The sequence below is a fragment of the Scylla paramamosain genome, chromosome 9 (assembly GCF_035594125.1).
Source record: "Scylla paramamosain isolate STU-SP2022 chromosome 9, ASM3559412v1, whole genome shotgun sequence".
NCBI lineage: Eukaryota > Metazoa > Arthropoda > Malacostraca > Decapoda > Portunidae > Scylla > Scylla paramamosain.
This window is the reverse complement of record NC_087159.1, coordinates 7,590,001-7,612,083: the sequence shown is the minus strand read 5'-3', so window position 1 is coordinate 7,612,083 and position 22,083 is coordinate 7,590,001. Positions and strand designations below refer to the sequence as shown.

The following is a 22,083-nucleotide window of genomic DNA, read 5'->3' as shown; positions in this document are numbered from 1 at the left end:
ACTACCTACATGGTTATATATATATATATATATATATATATATATATATATATATATATATATATATATATATATATATATATATATATATATATATATATATATATATATATATATATATATATATATATATATATTCAAGATAGATCAAGACCGAGAAACTGATTCAATTTCTAAAATAATTGATGCTTAAGCAGGTCAAATGGAATCTGAAAATACATTTGATCTGCAAGAATATTTCAGGTTTTGCATATCATTGTGTTACATGACAAGCAATAGGTATCTAGATAATTATAATAAATATATGTTATTAATCTTCAATGAATAATTTCAATGCTGCAGTTTTAAGTTTTTAGCTACCTATAGATACCATATTATTTCTTACTAAAGAAGCAATACCCATTCCATTAGCATTTTTACTTTCGTTAACCATATGTTGGAATCTCTCTCTCTCTCTCTCTCTCTCTCTCTCTCTCTCTCTCTCTCTCTCTCTCTCTCTCTCTCTCTATATATATATATATATATATATATATATATATATATATATATATATATATATATATATATATATATATATATATAATATTCAGGTATTGATGATTGCCTATTTTCTAAACCTCAGTCATTTTTAAGTTGGAAAAAAATATATCAAGCTCCAAAAATTACAATAAAGAAAGCATGACAGGAAATTGATGTTTGCCTCACCTCTCGACACTTTTACAGACAAGGTGAGACTAGTGCAGACGATTTTATTTGTGGGATTGGAGAAATAACAGATGGGAATAAGTCCAAAAGAATGTTAATTAGTCATTCTCCTTTATACAGATTCTAATAGACCTATATCCTTCCTGTAATGTGGGGACCAGAACTGCACAGCGTAGTCTAGATGAGGTCTGAAAAGCGCCAAGTGTAACTTTAATATTACTTCCGGCCTTCTACTTTTAACACTCCTAAAAATGAATCCTAGTACCCTATTTGCCGTTTCTGGCCTCTATGCATTGTTTTCCTAGACGGAGTTCAGAGCTAACTATAACTCCTAAATCTTTCTTGTACCCTGTACCTACCAGAGTTTGGTTGTTTAATGTGTACATACTGTGTGGGTTTCCTCTACCTACACTAAGTACTTTGCGTTTATTGATATTAAATTGCATTTGCCATCGGTCTGTCCATTCATTCATCGTATCTAAATCTGCCTGCAAGGCGATGGCATCCAATTCTGATCTAATTAATCTACCTATCTTTGTGTCATCCACAAATTTACTAACATCACTACTAATTCCACTATCCAAGTCATTGATATATATTAGAAATAACAATGGCCCTAATACTGATCCCTGTGGCACCCCACTAATTAGCTGACCCCACTCGGATTTTGAGCCATTTATTACAACTCTCTATCACCTGTCGCTAAGCCATGACCCTATTCAGCCTAACACATTCCCATCTATGCATGGACTGCCATGAGTATAAGCTTCTTGCACCTTCCCTTACATTGTTATCCTTGTGTGACAAGATGTATCTGTCCCACACTAAGTATACTATCAGTCATCCTAATCTGTTTTTTATTGATTCAGCTCTCCTTACATGTTTTTTACATCTCATTCACCAATACTACAACAGAGATGCTGTACTCTGACATGACCCTCCAACACAGCAGAGTGGAGTTGGGGAGAGGGGGCTTGCAAGTCTGGATAGAAGCAAAAAAGGGGGGTGTCATGTTGCAGTTTGGAAACTACTGATCTCTGCCTCCTTTCCTGTTCTTCTCTACTCTTGGCAACAAGTACTTTATCATCTGTGTGGAACAAGCACCAAGGCAGTCCCTCTCTTACATCTTTGGTTATAACATCCATTACTGTGTTAAAAAGGATGGAGCAATGCAGATCCTTGATGTAGTCCTACTTTAACTTAGAAACTGTCTGTCATTCCAGCCATGCCATTTCCATAAGTTTCACTCCGACATTTTTCTTGCACTTCATTCTCCTTAAGACATCTCCATACCTCATGCCTTGGCACTCTATCATGTGCTTTCTCAAGGTCTATGAAAGCCATATGCAATACCCTTTGCTTTTCTCTGTACTCAGATGGCCAGTGTTAGGAATTATGGGGCCCAATTGGAAAACTGATAGCAGGGCCTTTACTCTACAAAAGTAAAAATTGATGTTTGTTTTGTGTAGTGTGCCAGTGTCAGCCAAAAAGCATTAAATGCTTGATATACTAAATATTGGAAGACAATAAGAAAGTTTTATTTTTTTTTTCAATTTTAAGATTAACACATGTGCAGAGGCCCCTTGAGGCATGTGACCCAATTTGATCAAATCAAATAGGCTTAAAACCAGCCCTGCCTGTACTTTTTCATTACTTGTCAAAAATCATATTCCATCAACAGTGCAAAGGCTCTTCATGAATCCTAACTGCTGCCTTCTGATGATAACTTCTTGTCATAGTCTTCCATCTAAAATTTTCTTGAATATTTTCAGTGTGTGTAAGTGTAACATAAGTTTGATCCCTCTTTAGTTTTCATAACCCTGCATATCTTTTTAATTAAAGACTGGTATAAGAATACCCTCCTTTTCCAGGGATTGTTTCCTTATTCATGATGTTCTTCACAAGCTTCCACAACACACCAATTCCCTCCTCACCCAGTGTCATCAGTTAATCAGCAGTATACACAAGCTAATTAGGGTTCTAAGAAATTTTCTAGAATAACTAAGCTTTTTGTGAAATACTACCATATAACATTGATTTAATGAAGGAAGCAGTCTCTCTAACCCATTCCTACTATTAGATGTAGAATCTCATTACCAGACCTACATTACGCAAAAAATTATGGTAATTAATTTATCACAAATAAGTTCCAGTCAGTCAGGCTACACCATGTGTAGAAGCCAGGCAGTAACAGAAGCTGTAAGAACTCCTTGAATTTTTCTATGAAAAGGTGTGTTCTGGACTGCTACATGGCATAAAGGGGATTTAATGTAGAATTTTATTTTTCTTTTTTATTTTATTTTTGTCATTCATGTACTTATCAGTTTGTTTTTGTACTCTTTATCATCATTCATCTGCTTTTCATCTGTGCCAAATGTTTTATGTCTGGATGCCAGTTGGCTGGCAGTTTATTGTAAATAAGTACATAAGGAATTTACATGGATTCACTTTCTTCAAAAGATGTTATCTAGAATTTTAACTGTAAACATAATAAATTCCTTTAATAAGGTTATCTTTTATTCACAATGTATCTGGTATTTGTTGCATGTCATAGAAATTATATACAAATACATAAAAGAATAACCACTGCAAGTGAGTTTTATAATACACATATAATATACATAATATACATATATATAATATTTGGATTTTACTTCCATCATACACTTTTTTTTCTATAATACTGTGATCACAGAATAGGAAGAATTGTACTGGAAGTTACTGGCCACTCTTCTGGCATATCTTTTTTCAAAAATTTCATAAATATAATATCTTGTTCTTCTTGTGTAATCTCCTGCCAAACATCTTTGTTAACTGCAAAAGATTTGTATCTTTCCAGTAACAAATAATTTCCAGGATCATGCAAAGACCTCTTCATATCTGACAATTGCTTTTTACTTACACTACATATCTTTCTTATGAGAGCTGCTAGCTTTTGTGATCTCCAGCTAGTACTCAATTTCATGATAAGATTTACAGGTTCTCGATTGTTGTTCATCCATAAGTTTTTTGACACACCCTTCTTGTTTGGTTCCCACATGTACTGTGTTAAGATTGGTTTCATATTATCAAAATATGACTTGAACATAGGGAACTGATCAAAATAAAACTGTAAATTTGAAGCTCTTTTTTCAAAAATGGATATATCTTTGCTCATAACTATCCCTCCATTTCCAAAGATCTTGTTCAGTATTACATTTTCATCATCTGGTTCACACTTGACAACATCACACAAGTATTCCCTCATACAGTCCTTTAGGTGTTTAGGGCACAAGGTGCATTCAGCCTTAGGAAAACATCTTCTGAGTGCCTTTGTTAACACTTCCTCATGACCATTAATGGAATGTATCTCAAAATTCAAAGCAATTTTACCCAAAATGCTCTTGAGATGAGAGAAAAAAGAAAAATATGTTCCAAATTCAGTATCCCAGTGAAGATACATGGGACCCAAGAGCAAAGGGTTCTTCTCCGAATGTTTGTGAATTACTTTTGAGCTTTTGTATACAGCTACAGTAATGTAACACGCACCAAAGCTAATTGTTCTGTTTACTCCTAAAACACTACCACAATCTATCTCTGAAATCATGTCACAAATCTGTTCTGTGGAATACAAAATCACACATGGTGGCTGGTCTTTTCTGTCAATAATCTCCTGCACATTAAGATCATTTTTCAACATTTCTAACACTTCTGCAATTTCTTCTATAAAATAATATCTAAATCCAGGATCTTTTTTATCCACTGCACCATGCAATTTTTGGTAAATCAGTTGCTTAAGAGATTTTGGTTTCTCATCAGAAACGTCCTCAGCTTCACCTAGACCTACCTCACTTGCTGACTGGCTTGAAAAATTCTTACTGAAAGCTGTTCTCATCTCTGGAATATAATCAGCAAGATATGATACTTGGAATTTCTCAACTTGTTTCTGTTTTGTGGACTTGCCATTCTTTGTCATTTCTTCTAGCTTGTATTTTGAGTGGTTGAAACCCTTGTCTTGGGTATTCCCAGTCAAATCTAAGCATGCCTGACATGACATATCTGTCTCACAATCTAAGCTGGAGTAATTGTTTTTCCTTATGCGCTTTGCAGACACTGAATTACCAGACTGAGGTTTAATGTATTCCCCACAATATTCTACCAACATCCTATCATTATAGTCTACATTTCCACTCATGATACAAGTCAGGCGCTTCATATAATCATCCTTGGCCTTCAAAGTTGCATAGAAACGATGAATTTTCAAAACACTTTCCTTGGGTGGCTGTGGCTTAAGAGGGGTCCATATGGATTTTTTCATCTTTCTGGTGTGAGTCACATAGAGATTGTTTTTCAAAAACACATTCTTTAAATTCCCTTCACTGTCAAGCAAGAAATAAGAATCAACACTCCTTGCATCTTTGCTACTCCAGTCACCACAATCATCACGGCAGGAAAGCTTCCCACTATGTGACTTTTTCTTGATAACAAAGAACACATTACTTTTCTCGCCAAGAGGTATGGACTCCAGAATTTCATCTGTACGTTTCAGAATGTCAAGAACTTGGTTGATGCCCATGAATTTTCCAGCAACAGGAAGAGGCCAAAATGTGGGTCCATTTCTACTAGTAGTGCCGTCCAGGTTTACATCAGACTCTTCAGCAACAACCTCTGTAGTTTCTAGGAAGCCCTGGGTAGAATGGACTGCATTTTGAGGTGCTGCATGTGTCACAGGTATCTGGAATTAAGGTTCACAAAATAAAGATACATACCTTACTGTCCTGAAACTTTATTCTCTATGTATTAAATTACATGGCTATCCATTCTTAACTAGTAAATAAATAACACTTTCCTGTTATTCTGTAACCAGCACCTCACAGGTACAGACTGAACTGTACCTGTTGCTAATGCTATAGGTATGCAATGCAAGCTGCTAACAAGGGTTTAAAAATATCTATATTTCAAATTTTGACTACCGCTTTGGACCCTTTTATGGGACTGGCGTCTTTGTGGGCTTTTTTTTATTGGATTTTTGTTGCCCTTGGCCAGTGTCTCTCCTACATAAAAAAAGTTAAGCTACATCTTTTAATGTCATGCGTGAGGATGAAACTACATTTTTCTGGTAGATTTTGGTGTTTTTGGAATGAATCTCTGCAGATCACTGGTGGAGGGGTGGAGGATAAAAAAAATAAAAAAAAAATTTATTTGCTACGGAAACTAGATTCATTCATAAAGCATCAAAATCTACCAGAAAAATAGTTTCGTCTGAAATTGTTAGACAGGTGAACTAATATAATTTTATAACAAAAAGGGGACTTACTTGACATAACACTGTCTTGGGTTGCTGGTGACTGGCTGCCACATGTAGCTGGAGTGCTTTTCTGGATGGAAATATCTCATAACACAGGCAACATCCAAGCCAAGCCTGAGCAGACTGTTCTATCAAGGCCACACTGGCAGCATTCCTGACAGGCAGCTTACTCTCAGTATCTGTGTCTGATACAAACTTTCTCTTCATTACTACTGGAACGTTCTGCGTGACCTGCAATAAACTGCTCCTATCCTGGCTGGACGTTTGTTCTAGCACTCCTAAAGCAGACACAGAGATGGTGGTAGTGTTATTAGGGATGGGGATTACTGGTTTGGCCACAGGCTTCCCCACCAAGCGTATCCCCTCCTCTGCCTCTTCAAGGTTGAACATTATCACTTCTTCTTCAGGAAGCTGGAGGCGTTGGTACACCGGCTCTTTTATAATAGAAGATTCGGCAATATGCTCGTCCTTGATATTTTCGTCCTCTGGCCCCCATTCTGGTGCACCTACCATCTGCACCTCCACACGGGGGGCGTCACTGTAACCTTCCTCTGCCTGGGGCTCCTCCAAGGGGATCCCACACCCTGTACCACCTACAGTTTCAATCATTGTCGGTGAATTGGACACGATGGCCTCTTCTGAGGCCGTGGAAGTCACTTCTACGAAGCTGTCTTGACGTAAATCCATACCATGACAGTATTAAGTTGTCAATTTCACCGAAGGGGGTGGCGATGTTCTCCCTGGCCTGTCCTGCTTAAGCCACGCTCACCCTTAGAGGGATGTACAATCCTTCAGGCCGCTGGGATATTATTGCTCATAATGTTCTCTATCATCTATCACTATTATTATGGCTGTCCGTCGTGGTAAAAGGAAGTAATATATCCATAATAATTTGCAGCCCTCTCAAGCGGCGAGGCGCTCTCTCGCATGTAAACATTGGGATTCGGCTTTCGAGCTGATTATTTATTTACTCATTTATTTATTATTTTTTTTTTTATCTAATACAGATCTTTTCACAAACCTATACATTAAGTGTAACAATGTCATATGGTTGATTTAAAAAATGTATTTTAATAATTTATATGTATTTATTTTTCATATACAATCGCTTGTTGCGGGCTATTTGATATACATAAACAAACGCTTCAGTTATTATGCTTATTATGCTTATGGAACTGGGAGCAGCTGGACTTTAACCAGCATATCCTTCCAGTTGGCTTATTTCGTATATATTCTTACAAATGGCCACAAGCAGGTCTTGCAGATCGTGATTCATGATTATTGCAGATCAGATTCAAACTTCGTAACTGGTTGTGCTCATGTTGTATTTGTATTACAGCTCTGGACATCATATCTAATTTCTTTTCTGGTCCATAGCTACTCGGCCAAGTTTCTTCTCGGTTTCTAGTGCCGACCTGGAATCAAGTATAACTATAATTATTTTAGCTATGTACACACTTTCCTGGAAATTTTCATGATTTCGTCACTCACAAAAATGTCTCACTTGATTCTTATCCAATTAATTGCTGTACCCTCGTGAAACGGTTTCTTCCTTCTTCACAAATGCTGCTTCACACACTGCTATTGTATTTTTCCTCCTTGATTTTGAACATTTCAGTCATATCCCGCGTGCCATTATTATTATTATTATTATTATTATTATTATTATTATTAGTAGTAGTAGTAGTAGTAGTAGTATATGTTTATTTATTCATCTGTCTGTTTATTTATTTATTTTTAAGACCTTCATATTGAAATTATTTCAGCGTTGGAAAGAATCTTGTAGCCCTATACATTATATATATATATATATATATATATATATATATATATATATATATATATATATATATATATATATATATATATATATATATATATATATATATATATATATATATATATATATATATATATATATATATATATATATATATATATATATAATATATGTGTGTGTGTGTGTGTGTGTGTGTGTGTGTGTGTGTGTGTGTGTGTGTGTGTGTGTGTGTGTGTGTATGTATGTATGTATGTATGTATGTATGTAATTTACACATCGAACAAAACCACAGAGATATAGATCGTGCAGTACGTTACCAGAAGTTTATTGAAATTATCTACTTATTTTCCACATGTGTTTGCTTTTCTTGATAGCGTGAGCTGATGTAAAAAAAAAATACTCTGAATATTATCTATGAACGTATTTAATATCAACTATACAGAGGCGGATACGATCCACCATCATCATCACTGCGTACTGAGTGAATTGATGCGCAATGCGCAGTGTCTTGTGGATGTTTTTCTGCTGAAACCTTAATCAGTTCATCATTGTAGTATTTTTTACTGAGCAAATTATTAAGAAAATAAAATAAAACTAATAATTTATCTGTTAGCCAGAACACAAATTGGGATGACTCTCCAAGCGGTCCACGTGTTCGGCCTGAGGTGGTGGTGGTGGTGGTAATGCGGACTGGGGACGGCAAACCGAGGGATGTGCAGAGGACTCGCTGATCCTGGGGGCTTGTAGTGTCGCAACATCAATGACTATTATTCATGTAACTGCTGGAAGATCATCGGGACCGTGAAAAGATGAAATACAGACGGTGGACCAACTTGCCTGACACCAAGGTAATTCCTCACCTTGATTTCTCATCTGAATGACCTTTCCCTAGGAATCATTTATGGAGGTCTGTAAGGGAGAGACTAGAAAAGGTATATTTCAACGAATGCACCAGTCAAAGAAAAGTAAACGAATAGATAAGATTGAGGTATGCTGGAAAGTGCTTTGTAGATAGGAGAAACCCTTAATACTAGTATAACATTGAGCTCATTACCTGCCGACTTTCATGCAGGCTTAAAGTGACTACTATCGTCAAATTAAGCCATAAATGGAGGTAAAATATTCCAACACCGTGAAGAGAGAAGAAGCATTTCCAGCACTCCAGCGAACAATGTGATTGCGCTAATTTACATGTTTGGCCTATAGTCCTTACGTCGGTCTCGCTAGAGCAGTATAATACCTGAAGGAAGCGTGCCCATGCATAATCCACCAACATTCTATTAGATCAGCTCTCAGCAACCTCCCAAACACCAAAAATAAGTCTTAAGTAGATAGTCTCATGGTGAGGCAAATCCTCCAGGCCCTGTATGACGCGAAGTAGTTTTATATCATTTATATACTCCATGTTCCAGACTTCAAAACAAAACTCAGTCACTTGTCTTAGGTGTGTTGTGTAGAGAAGTGACATATCAGGAGTGCGACAGTAGACCTCAGAAGATTTGAAGCCATCTTGTCTACTATAATTTCTAAAGAGTGAATATGATCATGAAAGCATAATTTTGTATCAACAAGAATCCCTAGGTCCTTACCAGTGGATGATACAGTACATGTACACAGGGGACAATGGGGCTGGCAGAGACACAAAACAAACACCAGGCTGACTTATGGTACCTTCTTATTTTTCCAATAGTGTCCACACTGCAGGGCACTCCCATCATTTTTCTCCATTTCCTGTCCTTTTTCTTTTTTGCTTCCACACACCTGGCATTATACCATTCATGCTCCCTAGTTTTCACTTTATAACTTGGTACAAATTGTTTCACCGCACTCTCTATAATTGCTCAAAAATATCTCATATTTTCATGCTCTACTTTACCTTCAAATATCTTTCCAGTTCATTTTTTTCCATAAAATTTATTAAGCTTTGCAAAGTTTGCCTTAGCATAGTTCTGTCTCCTGTTTCTAAATTGTTCTTTCCTGTCCAACACTGTTTCCTTCTGTAGTACTGTTTCTATTGTCACATGATCACTTCTTCCCATTGGACTCAGACAATGCATACTTACTCTACTTTCTGAGGTTTTCTTAAACACCAAGTCCAACTGTGTTGGTTCTTCTCTGCATCTTGTATTTTCATTTACCCACTGTCTCATTGTATTCTCCATTATTGTATGCGTAAGTTCTTTGCTCCATGACCCAACATTTTCTTTTGTTTCCATCTCCCAGTTAATTCCTTTAGTGTTGAAGTCACCTACTAAGAGTTACTTTTCCTTATCATTTCCTCTATGCTATTTCTTGTTGCATAATTTTATATCTATTGGTCTCCCATGCATTATTTTTTTGGTGGTATGTATGTCACAATAACTTTCCTTTTTTCAGTTCCTTTGATCTTAATCACAACACTCAGAGTTTCTGCCATTCCATCACCATATTCCACTTCCCCAACAGCAATATCTTCTTTTACCAATATCATCACTCCTCCTCCTCCATTTCCTTTTATGTCGCTCCTCCATGTGGTATATCCTTCCTTTGCATATCTCAACTTTATTTCCTCTTTTAGTTTGGTTTCTGTTAAACATACCATGTCTTTAAGTTCCAATAGGTTTGACACCAAACCAGCTATATTTGTATACTTAATTTTTAAGCTTCTGCTTGGTGATCTTCTGTGGCATCTTTGTGCCACCATTTCCTCACTTTCATGTCTGCAACTTTCCAAATGAATCTCCTCGCTTGTTCTTGTGTTCTCTCCTCATTTTTTTAACTGGGACTCTAATCGCAACATTTCAGTTTACTTCTCTCTTCTCTGTTCATATCTGTTTTTATCCATATTCCCCTCATTCCTTCTACTTTTGCTAGTTTTCCTGTAAGACATGTTCTGCTGCTGTTTGTGGCATGAATCTTATTTTCATTGGTCTTGTTCCATTTTCATTGTACTTTCCAATCATGTAAACCTCTTCAGTTGTGTGTGTGTGTGTGTGTGTGTGTGTGTGTGTTTGTTGAAACCCATTAAATGTTGCTAGTTGTCAGAAATGGGAAAGCCTCTGAATGTTTTGTTGGTTGTTTGGTTCATAGTCTGTGGTGTTTTCTTGGATTTTTTTTTTTTTTTTTTTTATTTATTTATTTATTTTTTCGAATCTTGAGTGAAAGGCAATCTAAAGTTGCAGGAAAATGGCAACAGCCTATTATGAATATGGCACTCATCACTATGGCTTCTATAAAGATGTATTTATCATTGCTCATATGTGAAACAAAGTCTGCTGAATAATTTTCCACTAATGGTCGTGTTGCATGAACTGGATAAAAGTGTTCTTTTTTAAATTTTATGTAACATTTTGCATTTCTTGATCTATGATCAGAACCAACATTGTCTTTGTATTTGTATTTTCAAAACCATGGAGGAAATGATTATGAACTGAGGTCACTTTGCATAAAAAAAAAAAAACCTTGAGATCATTCTCTTGAGGGCATCCTTTAGAAAATAATGTAAAATTACCTGGAGACTATCTAGATGTAAATTTTGTAATGGTGTGATCAATACCTTTCCAGCCTGATGCAGAAATTAAGCCAGGAAGGTCTGTAGGCAGTGATCTTTCTAGTATCATAAGTAAAGTGTCTGAGCAGTGAGGCATTAATTACCTCATCCATCATGGAGTGGCAGCAGCCTACAAGACAAAGTGAAAGGCCTTGCATAGGACCATCACTGTCCCAGTACTCTGAGAGAATGGAATTTACTCCTGGAAATACTGTGATGTTCAGGTAAGAGGGATAATTACATACTGTACAGAAGCCTTGAGTTGCTGCATATTAATGACAGGATTAGTAATATCTTCTCTTTGTCATTTCTTCATTTTATCAGTTTCTTACCACCATTATCTTTTACAGGCCATCAGAAGTAGTTCAAATAGAAACTGTGAGTGGGAGCTCATCATCTTATGATCAAGAAGAAATTATTCCTCAGTACTTGCAAGGCAGTGTTTCAAAAAAATACCCTGAAAATTACAGTTCAGAGGACACATGTTCAGTTCTTTGGAAATCATCAAAATATTCTCATGGTAGCAGCATCCCCATTTGGCTTCCCAGAAACAAAAGTGCAAATATGTCAGATAGAAAGAAAAGCTGTAGTAATGCATCAGGTAACAGTCCACAGCACACAGCATGCCTACAGAACACTTTGGTACCTGAACAGTTGGAGAATGATATATCAATCAGATCACAAGGGCATGTATGCTCTTCCCCATATGTTAATAAAGTTTCAGGAATCCAAAACAAGCTGCACAAAGAAATGGCAACACACAATAATGAATCTATTACTCATCATTGTGGGTCCTTAGATGATGCATCAGTCATTGATCTTATGTATTGTGATGCAGACTTATCTAAGCCATTTTGCATTAAAGAGAATGAGCAGTTAACTTTACCTTCCAGATCTCGCAAAGGCTATTCAGGTTCAAATGACATCTTTATGCATCCTCCTATGAAATCATTAGAATCCATGAAACAATTTGATAACTTTGCTCATATCAATGTGAAATCAGTAGGTGTCTTTCCCATGCAGGAACTTTATGTATCACAACCTTTTGATGAGAGAGAAACCACTATCAAGAATGTAAGGAGTATTTCAGAGGTTTATGTTGTCAATGAAGAAAACTTGTTGGGCAAAAGCCATGTAGGGAAAGGTTTTATTGACATGAGTATTATGTTAGATGACGAAGGTGTCAGGATAAACAAGTGTTCTTCTGTCCTGAATGAGGGATCTTGCAGTGTCAATACACAGAAGTATGGTGATTCTGAAGCACCAAATATTGCCAAATTGTATAGAGTGTTTGTTGCAGGGGAACATTGCATATCAGATGAAGAAGTTATGATAAATAAGGATATGATACACTCAGTTCTTAATAGTAGCATAGTAAATGCTCTCCTGAAAAAGGGACTGAAAGCCACTCGTCTTCAGGCATACACTTGGCCAGTCATTGCCAAAGGCACCTCAGTAGTTATTGTTGGTGAAAAGTTTTGTGGGAAGACAATGGGTTATGTTGTACCCTTGCTGTCTAACATTTTAGACTCTTGGAAACTCATGAGTGAGCGGCTTTCTCCAGGGATTGGTCCTGTGATGGTGGTGGTGTGCAGTACATGGAGGAGTGCAAGATGTGTTGCAGATTATATTGTCAGTCTCCTGCCTGCCAGTGTATCCTTCAAGATAATGACAGCTTGGGGAGGCTGTGGTAATGAGGAGGAGGTGAGCACAGGCAGGCAGCTTCTCAGTGGATGTGACATCCTCCTCACTACAGCACCCTGCCTCATGCGCTTGCTAATGGGCAGTCAGCAGGGGGCAGCAACCACTCTCAAGAGATGCTGCCATCTGGTATTTGATGATGTAGAGGTCATACTGCAAAATTTTTCTCTGGAAGTAAAAAAAATTTTTACAATTTGGGGCGAGGAGCGAAGGAAATGTGGTCGCCCAGACTTAGATCTGCAGGCTGTGTTAGTGAGCTCAAGGTGGACAGAACTGCTTGGCCAGCTAACAGAAGTCTTGCTTCCTCTTCTTGATCCATTAATAGTAATCTCAGCTCCATGTGAAGCAGCAATTGCTACCAGAGTAGCAAGTCACATTCATTTTGTGTCTAATGAAACTGAGGCTCTCAGCCTGGTAATGAAGCTTATAAATACTTCCTATGTCTACAAAAGAAAGATGGTTTTTGTCAGTAATGATGATTCAGCAGAGTTACTGGAGTCAGTGATGAATAATGCAGGTATGTCATGTGCCCTTGTGAGTAGCACAACACACATGTGGAAGGTACAGCAACTTGTACATGAGTGGCACATGAGGCAAAATATGACAATGATTGTGAGTCATGAGGCAGAAATTTCACTTCTACGGCATGATCTTGCCAATGCTGAGGTGCTTTTCCACACACATCTGGGACTCTCATTAACAACATTTACTTACAGGTACAGTTTCATGTCTGCCAACTTTGTCACAGACTTATCTAAAAAATCTACTAATTGTGAATCACATGTGATTTTGTCAGAATTTACTCTTGAAAAGCTTCCAGGAGTGCTAGAAGAGCTGTATAGAATTTGTGGTTTTCCAGAAGCTATCAAAGCTACTGCAGCTCTTGTATGTAATGGAAAGAACACTAAATACACAGCTTTGTGTTATTACCTCAAGGCCTATGGAAGATGTAACAGACCTGTATGTGGCTTTAGACATGAGGTACAAATGCTTGACATACCTCAAAATATACCAAGATCTGGGGAGGTTACATTTAAGGTCATAAATACCCTGAGTGCTTCAAGGTACCTTGTGCATATCATGCAGTACAGAGAACAGGCAGGGTCCCAGTGTGTTGATCTTTCCAATTCCTATTCTACTTTGCAAACAGCTCTACAAAATCACTTTACAGATAGAGCCCATTGTGAATCTCTAAGAAGTGCTGAACCTGGAATGCTGTGTGCTGTTCAGGATGAAGGAATTTGGACTAGGGCACAGATTATTTCTGTGAATCATAAGGAAGCAGGAACTCTGATAAATGCATTTCTTGTGGATGAAGGAAAGCAGGTGACTGTTAATTTAGAATCAGCTTTGGTTCTCCCTTCTTATTTGGCAACAGTTCCACACTTAGTTGTTGAAGTGTTATTGTGCCGTGTTCAGCCCTTGGATTTTGACCCTGAGTGGACCCTTCAGGCATCCAATTTCGTTTATAGCATTTTTGCCAAGAGGAAGGATAGCAGATTTATTGGTAGGATTAACCTTGCTTTGGGTTCTACCTTGTGGCTAAATCCAGTTGCTGAATTCATCAAAATAGGCAAGACATTTGTACAGAAAAAAGCACTGAGAGAAAAGCTGATATCAGAAAAATTTGGGGTGGACAATCCTACCCACATGAAAAACATTCAGCACCTCTGTGCCAAGGCTGGTGTGTCCTTGGAGCCAGAGGCAGTGTGTGGCCAGGCCTGGAGGAAAATTCTGACCGAGTCTCTTGAGAGACTGCAAGCTGACAGAGTCAAGGAAGATCCTTGTGGGAACACATCAGCAAATCCTGGAGTTTATTTTGAAAGATACTCAAATGAGGAAACCCAGAGTAGGGAGGAACAGAAGAATAATGTCATTGGATCTAGAGCCAATACACTGTGTAGCATATCCCAAGGAAGACAAGTTTTGCTCCCACAGCATCAAGAACAAAAAACCTGCTCCATCACACCACCTGATTGCCCAGCTCTGCCTCAGGAGGACCTGTCATTCAATCAGACAATAAAAGCTGAAGTAGTGGAGGCAGTATCACTTAAAGAATTGATCAAAGCAGATGAAGTCAAGGAGTAAGTATTCTTTCCAGTGTTTTATAAGTACTTTTAAAGAGAGAGAGATCAAAATACTGATATGTGTAGTTTCAATGTTTTACTTACAGACAGTAGTTAGCAGCTGTTGAATGTTATGTGGTGTGTAGTTGAGGAAAAAGAAATTGATTGGCAGCAGAGTGCATATATGTACCATACCATGACAGTTTATTTATTTCTCCTTCCAATGAGTGATTGGCAGAATGACAGCAACACTTACCAGATGTTTACATTTGACATATTTTGAGTTTTGGATTTTTCTATCAGTCTATTAATTTTTCTGTTAATCTATAGGTTTGGCAAAGGATTTTCAATGTGTCCCTTGAAGATTAAAAGCCCCATCTATTTCCATTATCTGTTATTCTTTTCAGATTGAATTCTCTTGAAGCTGAGATCAGTTGTTCAGCTGAGTGGCTTGGGTCAAGTGACCATAAGGCATTGGATGTGGAGTCCTATTGTTGCCTTAGGTCTATACCCTGTTCAGCCTCTTGCATTGCAAGTGTAACCAGTAATAAGTAAGTCTTATCTTTGTAATTCTTCATGCAGTGGGATCCTGAACAGCATACAGTTTGGATAATATACAGGTTGAGTAACAAACTGGATTACTAAGAAAATAATCAATTGAATAATGAACAAATCTCCCAATAACAAACTGCCTCCTTGCTGGCCCCAGGAACATACATGCTACCTACACAAGTTGATGCCCACCCCACCCATTCATGCTCACCAGTGCCACTAACTATGAAGTATCACAATGTACAGTTGATGTGCCATTAGTGGACTCTGTTCCAGATTCCACATAACTTTCAGAGTTAATTTAGTGTTTGTATAACTCACCATCTCCTATCCTGGATTGTTAGAAGAGCACTGAAACAAAGAACAGGTAACTGATTAGAATTCTCATGAAGGAGATAATTGCAGCATAATAGCACTGTTACCGTCACATGGCTGAATGTGTTTGATGTGCTTTTTTGCTATTTTTGGATATTTTATTTAATTTTTGTTATTTTATGTTTCTTGGAACTAATTAAATTTTTCATTTGTTGTTTTGAATAGCAAACAAATCACACCACAAACAGTTAATCAATATGAAATGAATTCATTGTCTAGGACCCCACTGTATTTCTAATTTTGTCTTTTGTAGATGCTCTGATAAATGTTTAGGTTAAAGCAAAAATGTTTGAAATATCTTTTAATACTTACTTAAGTATACCTGACTTACAGCTCTAATTCTGCTGAGAAGGATGTATTTGTGTGGCTTTCTCTCTTTTTCCTATGCATATATTTTTCTGGATTACCTGCTGTCCCACCACAGGTACTGTAAAGATGTGATCAGGGCCAGTAGGAGCAGTGACAGCACAACAGTGTTCTTTGCAGATCATGGGGAGACCATGCAGGTGTCTGCCTGCCAGGTAAATTGCTTATCATACATTCCATTTATGAACTTCACACATGTCTCAAAAGCTTTTCATACAATAAAAAAAAACATTTTAGAACTTGTGAAGAATTTGTGTATTTTCATGTGCTATTGTCTTCAGTGATACCTTTAACTCTCACTAGCCATGTGGCAGATTATCCTGAGTTTTGACAGTTGCCTGATTTTTTGGATTACAATACAGAATGGTGATCATCTGCCATGACCCTAACCTCTAAACACATTGTACAGTTGCCACAAAAATAATGTTTACATTTTTATAAATCTACTCACTTTAAGGTTTAGAAACATAAAACACCAAATTGACATTGTCTTATCTTCATTATTGTTCACATGGTTCTTGTCCATATTTAATTTCCTTGTCTAACAACTGTTGTTTATTGGGCTTTGAAAGTTTTGAAATCTAATGAAAGATTTCTTTAAACTGAAATGTCAAAATAATATAGTGCAGAAGAGAATATTGTTGAATATAGTGGAAGGCTGCCCAAACTAATCTTAATGAGAAAATTTAACAAAAATTATAAATGCCCACAGGTCACAGGGAGAGGCAGGGAACCATAGCTCAGTTACCTCTCAACATCAATAATTTTCTTTCATGTTTTTGGAGCTCCAGGGAAGAATAATCAGGAGATATGGGAAATCTCTGTGTTTTTACTGAAAGAAATACTTATTTGCTTCCCTCTCTTCTGATTGTGGCCTTCCAAGTGTCACTACACCTTCAGTTGCTTTGCTCTGTATTCCTTGGATGCATTTCCAGAGTATTCCCTGCCTATTAATGTCCCTATAGGGATGGAAGCTCATTGAAGAAGTGTAACAGGGAAACACCAGATAGCATGAATGTCCTTTACTGTCTCCTGATTACAACTCACTGTCTGCTTTTGAGTGGCAAGATACATATAGCATGATGTTAGGGCATGCACCAGTGTATCATACATCCTCCCCCCTACCTCCACCCCCAAAGATATAGAAGTGCAAAGACAGGTTGTATATTTAAATTGCACAATATAACATCAGCCAATAGACAGGTATTTTCTCAGTAATTCCTTAACTCCAGATTTGTATTCTTAATGGAACTTTCCACTGTTTTTCCAGCATGATGAGAAAGAAATACCATCTCATATGAAGCAAGGAACAGGAACTGAATGCAAGGTACAGGAAAAGAAACTTTCAGGTTCTTTCAACAACACATCTGTCAGCATTCTGCAAGATGAAATGTACAAATTAATGTCTCCATTAAAAAATGGAGTCAGAAAAGACACATATAACAGTGTAGAGAGTTTGAAAAATGAATGCCAAAACCATAGTCTTTGCACAGAATCCAAGGGGGAGACAGTTTTTAGTAGTGTTTATGCCACATTGCCAAAATATCATTATGATGGTGCTGACAAGGAAGAAGAACTAAGTAAGAGAGTGACAGATGATCAGGAGAAGTATCAGGGATGCATCAAGACAGGAGAGTCAACATTTGTTGGGCAGCAGGATGATATGTTTCTTTTAAGGCACATAGGAATTAGTAGAACAACTGGATTGGCGTCAGAGATCTCATGGAGTCAGGATGAGGATGTTGTGCAGGTCATCATTCATCTGGCTGGAGTGGAGCAGTACAAGTGTCACTTGTCCTCATCACAACTGGTCTTCATGTAAGGTTGATGGCAGAAAGTTTTTATTCATCTTTGGTCTAATAATGATAAACCTGTATCCTTCTTGTCCCTTCCCTGGATATTTTCTGTAGGTTCTGTGCTTCTGGTTTATAAGAATGACCTGCTCAGTGTATAAGGAATTCTGAATGGGGAAAAGATTGGGATAATTTTTCTTGAAATTACATTTAATTCCACTATACATTATCTTTATACTTTAATGTACAAAGTTATATCTATATTTTGAGTAATGTCAGAAAATTAGCCTTTTAAAATGTTTAAAAATTAATGCATGTTTTTTTTATGTACATCTTGACAGGACCAGCATAAAGGAAAAGCTTCATGCCCTGGATGGAAACCTAGCTGGAGAAATTGATGCTGACCACTCTTTTGTTACAGTCCATAGGAACAACATTTGCATCATCCTGAGAAAGGCTGTTAGAGGTATGATTACAATAGATGTGGATGGGATAGTGGATGAGATGTTAAACTGTGGAGGAGAAAATGTGATTTAATGGATGCACAAAATGTGTAGGTTATATAAGAAAGAGAGTACCTGGAGGTGGGAAGAAGCCCATCAGGACTTAATTAGATATGGAAGGCTGTAAAAGGGAGCACTGGCATCAACAGCATTGGGCATACATATAGGACTCAAGACATGGAACATGAGCAGAAGAGAAAAAGAGATTGAATGCAGTGGAGCTGGGGTGTTAAGAAATATATATGCAATAAAATATTCAAGTAAAGTTGGAATAATGGTATAGCTACGAGTATACATGGCCTTGGTGCTCATCTCCATCTCACTGCCTTTTGACCTTGTGGTGGATGATATTCCTTGTCTGTGGATACATCTGAGTTTCTGCAGTTTGCCTTCTTCACGTTACCTGAGTTATCCATTTATTGACTAATATGTGGGAAGAATGGACAGCTGGGTGAGCAGAGCTCCAATTCTCCCTGCCTGGATTCAAACTGGAGTAACACAATTTCTTAGACTTATGCTCCACTCCAAACTTTTATACCACCGTAGTTCACCTGGCAGCCAGCCTTTTATCATGAGAGTGACCAAGATGTAGCACTTTGAGCCATCTTGGGAGGTGAACTGACCTTCCCTTCTGAAGTCTCCACAAAACTTGACACTCAGTATTATCCTCATGAAACCTTAGCTCATGCAGTATTAGTATTGGCAGTTAAAAGCACATTTATAAGTGAGACTGTAAACTAGTGGAGGTGATAACAATGTTAACCATACTTGGCCTATCCTCAATTTGTCAGATGGATAATTGAATGCATAACTTCCATAAATAACTTGGAGTATTGTTTTTGCTTCTTTCTCCAATAAGAATTTATTATTTTCTTTGGCAGGAGAATGGAGATGTCTGTTTAGTTCCGGGAACAACAAAAGCAAGGCCAGCCAAGAATGAGAGGAGCACTGCAATGCTAGGAAAGTGCTATTTGTTTTTATTATGTATCATCTTCAGCGAACTGTTAAAGAATTTTTATTCATATAAGATTCGAGTTCCCCTGTTAATACAGTCATTACACTATTGTTTTTTTTTTAATTTTTAATATGTTATAATGTTTCAGGAGTCTCATTGAAACAAATATTAGGAATGTTTAGAAAACATAATTGCCAAAATGAACTGCAGATCATGAGAGGGCAATGTCAAAAGTACTGTTTTGAAATGCATATATGTAATTAATACATATTAAGTAAATTTACTTAATATGTATATTATTTACACGTATTTACACTCAGACAATAATATACAACTTCTGACAACAACGAAAAACTACAAAAAATTGGATTAATCTCTCCACGCAAATTCTATCAAATACCTTGGACACTTCACATTACCCTTATGATTCAAATCACTTCACACAATTAACACTTAGTGATAAAATACATCCTACACAGACCCTGCAGCTAATATTCAATAAGAAAACACATCCTGCACATACCCAATCCCCCTCTGTCAACATTTTACTCTGACTGCATTACAACTGTCTGGCTCTACGTACTAGTACTGTGACAGGCGGCTTGCCCATCTTGATCCTCTCTGGTCTGACAGCTCTGTCTAGCTTGTCTCTCTGTCTGCTTATGTCTCTTCCCATCTCCTACACCTCATAATATGCACGTGATGTTAGAGCAACTTTTTCCCCCAACAAGACTTCTGTTGCTATAAGATTTATTTTCCGATGCTTTGATTGAGTGGTTTATTTTCCTATAACTTTCAATAAGGTTAATTTTCAGTAACATTATTTATCTTCCCATACTTCTATCATACAATTTATTTTCCTTTAACTTTCAGTAAGGTTCATCTTCAAGTAACTTCAGTTATTGCATCTTATCAGGAACAAGGCAGAGTTTCCTATGATGCGCTGGTTGTCTGTCTTGTCCACGTCATTTGCTTCCGGTGACCTCTGCTTCCCTTGTATACTAATTTAGTGATAGCCACCTGAGTATCTCTTGTAATCTGCTGTTAATCTCTGGCTCTGTTAGTCTTGTGATGACTCACTGCATCGTGTTGTTCTCTCATCTCTCATCTGTCAGGGTGGTGATAGCTTCTTGTAGTCTTGGTACGTGCTCTCCCTTTTATCTTCCCACATTTATTCTTTCCACTTTTGTACTTCCTTCTTCATTTCTTTTTCTTCATTCTTGTCTCATTATTCCTCCTTTTTTATGTGTTTTATTTCTTCGTGATTCTCAGGTTACAACACTGCCTGCACTAACATAGTCAGTTATCAACCTTTTTTTTTTTTTCTTATCTAGATCACATAGTACTGGATGGATGTCAGCTGGATCTTATAAATGAAATTTTATAATAAAAACAAATGATACCATTTATTCTGGTTCCATCTACTTTTCTATGACATACTATGAAAATTGAATGAAGAATTCATTTTCATTAATCTCAGAGACTGGGAAAAAATCAGTATACCAAACTCATTCCTTTGAAATACATTTTTTTTTTTATGGATTACTTTCTAATCTGAATCAATCATCAAGACCTGTTGGATGACTTAAGTCTCCCATTCTCTTGCTCACAGAGGCAGTGATGTCTGGGAACAGTGATAAAGACTTGAGCCTGATTGGGGCTCAAATGTACGACTTCAAAAAAGCAGCTGCACATTCTTCTAACAGACAAGCCAGAAGGAGAGGGAAAGGAGGTGACAAAGTTTAAGTAACATTCACATTACCACAATTTACTGTTCTCATGTTTCCCCAATTAACCATTTTATCTATGAAGCTGTAAGGGAGGATGTGTGCCAGAGCAAATGCCTGAATCCAGGTTTATGGCTGTGCAGCAGCTTGAGCAGCTGTGGCACACATAAATAATTCAATTATAATAAAACCTATAAAACAGGATGAATGAAAACTTTCGAAGCAGAAGACCAATCCTGTGCAATAACAAGATGACCTTGTCAGACATCACTCCTTGTGATACTGTTGTTCACTGCCAAAAATCAATTAATTAATCACTAAAGGAAAAAAAAAATCTAGGAAAACATCAGATGCATTTCAAAACAATACCTTTGACATTGCCCTCTCATGATCTGCAGTTCATTTTGGCAGTTCATATGTTTTCTAAAGAATTATTATTATTGTTGTTGTTATTATTATTATTATTATTATTATTATTATTATTATCTTTGAAGTTAATTTTTACTTTAGTGTTAGTTTATTATTATTACTTATTGCAACACTGAACTTTTCTATAAGGATAAACATTTTGATAAGATACTGACCTAAACTTAAATATTTTTTGAGTCAGAAAGGAGAAAAAATATCTAAATCTTGTGCCTTTATTTTTTTCTTGTCTTGTAAATTTTTACAGTACACAGCATTTTCTTCCTGTAAAGATGTCTGTCTGTGTGTGTGTACATACTGTACGCTGCTGGAGACATC

The 22,083-nt window shown here is 37.0% G+C and overlaps 2 protein-coding genes and 1 long non-coding RNA gene across 3 annotated transcripts in view; 2 read left to right on the top strand and 1 right to left on the bottom strand.

Moving 5' to 3' along the window:
• The first annotated feature begins 671 nt into the window (after positions 1-671).
• Positions 672-3,212, top strand: LOC135103513 (uncharacterized). Its single transcript, XR_010270086.1, has 2 exons — positions 672-728; positions 1,621-3,212. It is a non-coding gene; the product is annotated as an uncharacterized LOC135103513 (long non-coding RNA).
• On the bottom strand, positions 3,205-6,962 carry LOC135103512 (uncharacterized). The gene is made up of 2 exons (XM_064009908.1): positions 6,002-6,962; positions 3,205-5,419 (listed from the first exon to the last, which is right to left on the bottom strand). Exons 1-2 carry the CDS (start codon positions 6,677-6,679, stop codon positions 3,395-3,397), a joined length of 2,703 nt encoding a protein of 900 aa, XP_063865978.1. The 5' UTR covers positions 6,680-6,962; the 3' UTR covers positions 3,205-3,394.
• Positions 6,963-8,386: 1,424 nt separating this feature from the next.
• LOC135103508 (uncharacterized) overlaps positions 8,387-22,083 on the top strand; it is a 14,250-nt gene continuing 553 nt past the window's right edge. Inside the window, exons 1-8 of the mRNA XM_064009906.1 lie at positions 8,387-8,620; positions 11,316-11,525; positions 11,652-15,086; positions 15,476-15,619; positions 16,420-16,516; positions 17,632-18,179; positions 18,496-18,620; positions 19,539-22,083. The exon at positions 19,539-22,083 is cut by the window's right edge and continues 553 nt beyond it. Of these exons, the coding sequence (XP_063865976.1) occupies positions 11,416-11,525; positions 11,652-15,086; positions 15,476-15,619; positions 16,420-16,516; positions 17,632-18,179; positions 18,496-18,620; positions 19,539-19,597 (4,518 nt within the window). The 5' untranslated portion in view covers positions 8,387-8,620; positions 11,316-11,415 and the 3' untranslated portion in view covers positions 19,598-22,083. The remainder of the gene's footprint in view (positions 8,621-11,315; positions 11,526-11,651; positions 15,087-15,475; positions 15,620-16,419; positions 16,517-17,631; positions 18,180-18,495; positions 18,621-19,538) is intronic.

Bases quoted from the DNA above. Each gene is read 5' to 3' on its own strand.
- LOC135103512 (XM_064009908.1), bottom strand. From the start codon at position 6,679: ATGGATTTACGTCAAGACAGCTTCGTAGAAGTGACTTCCACGGCCTCA. The intron at 5,420-6,001 runs GTAAGTCCCCTT...CCTTAATTCCAG, and splicing joins CCAAGACAGTGTTATGTCAA to ATACCTGTGACACATGCAGC.